Source organism: Syngnathus leptorhynchus, chromosome 19, assembly GCF_054491065.1.
Source record: "Syngnathus leptorhynchus isolate UIUO chromosome 19, UIUO_Slep, whole genome shotgun sequence".
Lineage (NCBI taxonomy): Eukaryota > Metazoa > Chordata > Actinopteri > Syngnathiformes > Syngnathidae > Syngnathus > Syngnathus leptorhynchus.
In genome coordinates, this window is record NC_141213.1 from 7,749,861 (window position 1) to 7,752,582 (window position 2,722).

A 2,722-nucleotide genomic window follows, 5' to 3' on the forward strand; every position below is an offset into this window, starting at 1 on the left:
AACAGCTGGGCGCTGGCGAAAAACAACTTCCTCCCTCGGCAACTGGGCCGCGTCGATGTCTGTGACAAGCGGCGGTATTTTTAGCTGTGGCCGTCATCGCGCTGTGACTGGCTGGCTGCGAGCGGGCTCGCTATAAAGGACGCGCGCGCCCGCTTCGACATGCAGCTCTACAACAGCGCCTTGACGCACTACCCGAGATCATCCAGCAGACTAACCGTCACTTTATCCCGCCGAAGCGCCCGCACACCTGACCAAGACGCCCCGGATCCGAGCCAGCCAGAGGCGAGCGCAACTTCCGCAAACATGCCTGCCTTTTCTTGCTACGAAGCCTCGTCCCCGAGGCCCAGGCCCGTCTACTTTTCATCCACTGCCCAGTTGCTCGTCCGCAGAGCGGACGGGGTGGAGAGGACGGTGCCGGTCCAAATCACCAGGGTGCTCAAGCCTCCGTCCCCTGACGACTTTCGCGATGATCTCGGGAACCGGACGGACGCTCTCTACCCGGAAGAGAGGCTTCTGTGTGAGGAGGATGGGGCAAGGGCTACCATTTTGGTCCCTGAAGAGGAGCCTCCGTCAGATGGCACCTTTGAGCTGAGCGTCCTACAGGAGCACAAGCAGGTGGCCAAGGATGACAAGGTGGCCCGCTACCTGGCCGAGGTGGAAACTCAGAATAAGTATCTCCGGGAGAGACGCAAGTTCCGCTACCACATCATCCCGGACGGGAACTGTCTGTACCGGGCCGTGTGCAAAGCCACCTACGGCGAGCAGGCTCGGCACTGCGAGCTGCGGGAGTGCACGGTGCACCACATCGCCGACCGCCTGGACCAGTTCAACCCCATCATCGAGGGCGACGCCGGCGAGTTCCTCGTCAACGCGGCGCAGGACGGCGCCTGGGCCGGCTACCCCGAGCTTCTGGCCATGAGCCAAATGCTCAACGTCAACATCCACCTGACCACGGGGGGCAGCGCCGAAAGCCCCACCGTGTCCACTATGGTGCACTTCCTGGGCGAGGAGGACCCGTCCAAGCCGGCCGTCTGGCTGAGCTGGCTGAGCAACGGACACTACGACGTGCTCGTGGACGACCGCGTGGAGAACCCCGAGTACGAGGACTGGTGCCGACGGTCCCGGATGCAGAGGAGGCGGGACGAGGAGCTGGCCAAGTCCATGGCGGCGTCGTTGTCAAAAATGTACATTGAGAAGAAAGGAGCGGTGTAAACACAGGGGTTTTTTTTTGCTTCGTGCCTTAAGTGATGGATGGATGGATGGATGGATGGATGGATGCATGGATGGATGGATGGATGCATGGATGGATGGATGCATGGATGCATGGAGTTTTTATAAAATGTTTAACCAAGTGCTGTGCACATACTTGACTCTTTCTAGTGGTTGCTACATTTGTAGCTGAAAGTACACGTGTGTGTGTGTGTGTGTGTGTGGGGGGGGGGGCTGTCTTCGCTGCTGCAACTAGCACTAAAAATGCGCATTGATGTTTTTCAAAGTAGAAGCAAATGTCTTATTTTGGAGAGGAGAAAAAGAAATCTGCTCTTTGATAGAAAGTTGAGAACGGAAGAAAAACAATCTTTTCCCTGTGGCCTTCCTCCTCCTTAGTGCTACGTATTTATTGCTGCACTTTTTTTATGTAATGCTTGGGACCTAAAATGGTGATGACAAGAAAGCGAGTGCGCCTTTTTGTGGCAAAGTGCTTTTTTCTATTCAGGTTTGTTGCAATACATTCAATGTTTATATACAGTACTATCTATATACGTATTTTTGTTGTATTTTGAAAAGATTCACTTCCAATGGGAGTCTTGAGCTGAGAAAGTTCAAGAAAGCCTTTTTCTAATGCACGAGTGACTTTCTTCACCGTTTTTCTCTGCAATTGTTGCACACAAAATAAAAGTGTCCTTACACGTGGCGTGACTCACTGCGTGTCTCTGTGGAAATCTTTGCACTGACTGCTTGTCAAGTTTGAGGCGTTTGTTTGTGTGTGTATTTTTAACCTCAATGAATAAACACTGCCAACCTGCGGGACGCCACTGAAAAACTGTTTTGGATAATGCCACAATTCTGCAAATGGCCTCTTTGGTGCAAGTCAAGTTGATTTGTATTGCCCTAAATCACAAGCAGTCTCAAAGGGCTTAGCATTTGGCCACTTTTCCCAAAAGCGATTGTATTTAAAAAAAAAAAAAAAAAAGCAACTCGTGACATAGCGAGAAAACATTTGGCGACCCTCACTCATTGATTTATTTACAAATTGCTGTTCACTTGAAGTGCTTGTTGTCTGTGACCGTGCAATGTGAAAGGATCAACAAATCCCTTTTTTTCAGGTTTCCTGAAAGGTTAAATATTTAGAGGGACTAGGATTTGATCTGGTGTCATTTTTCCTGGATTCATTTTTTTTCCAAACCTCCAGAGAAATGAATTTTCAATCAAAGCAACGCATTGGCAACCTATGACTCCATTAGGTCACTCTACTGTCCTTCCACTAAATGGTGCTGTTGACCAGCAGATAATGGATGCGCAGAACAGCCGTTCAAACAAATTGTAAATCAAATTGTTCCCCCATCAAATGTTTAAACGAACACGTTCGAATGATTCCATTGAAATATATTGTACCTTAAATTTAAAGGCAACGGAACTGTTCTGAAAGTCATGTACTGGATTAAAAATAATCATTTCACGGTTAAACTGGGCCGCGTAGACCTTTTCAAACTTGTGCGTCAAT

At 49.8% G+C, this 2,722-nt stretch overlaps 1 protein-coding gene across 1 annotated transcript in view; it reads left to right on the top strand.

Annotated features, from left to right (window-relative positions):
• Positions 1-2,041, top strand: part of otud1 (OTU deubiquitinase 1) — a 2,150-nt gene extending 109 nt beyond the window's left edge. Inside the window, exon 1 of the mRNA XM_085939756.1 lies at positions 1-2,041. This exon is cut by the window's left edge and continues 109 nt beyond it. Coding sequence (XP_085795882.1) covers positions 160-1,212 — 1,053 coding nt within the window. The 5' untranslated portion in view covers positions 1-159 and the 3' untranslated portion in view covers positions 1,213-2,041.
• Positions 2,042-2,722: the final 681 nt, after the last annotated feature.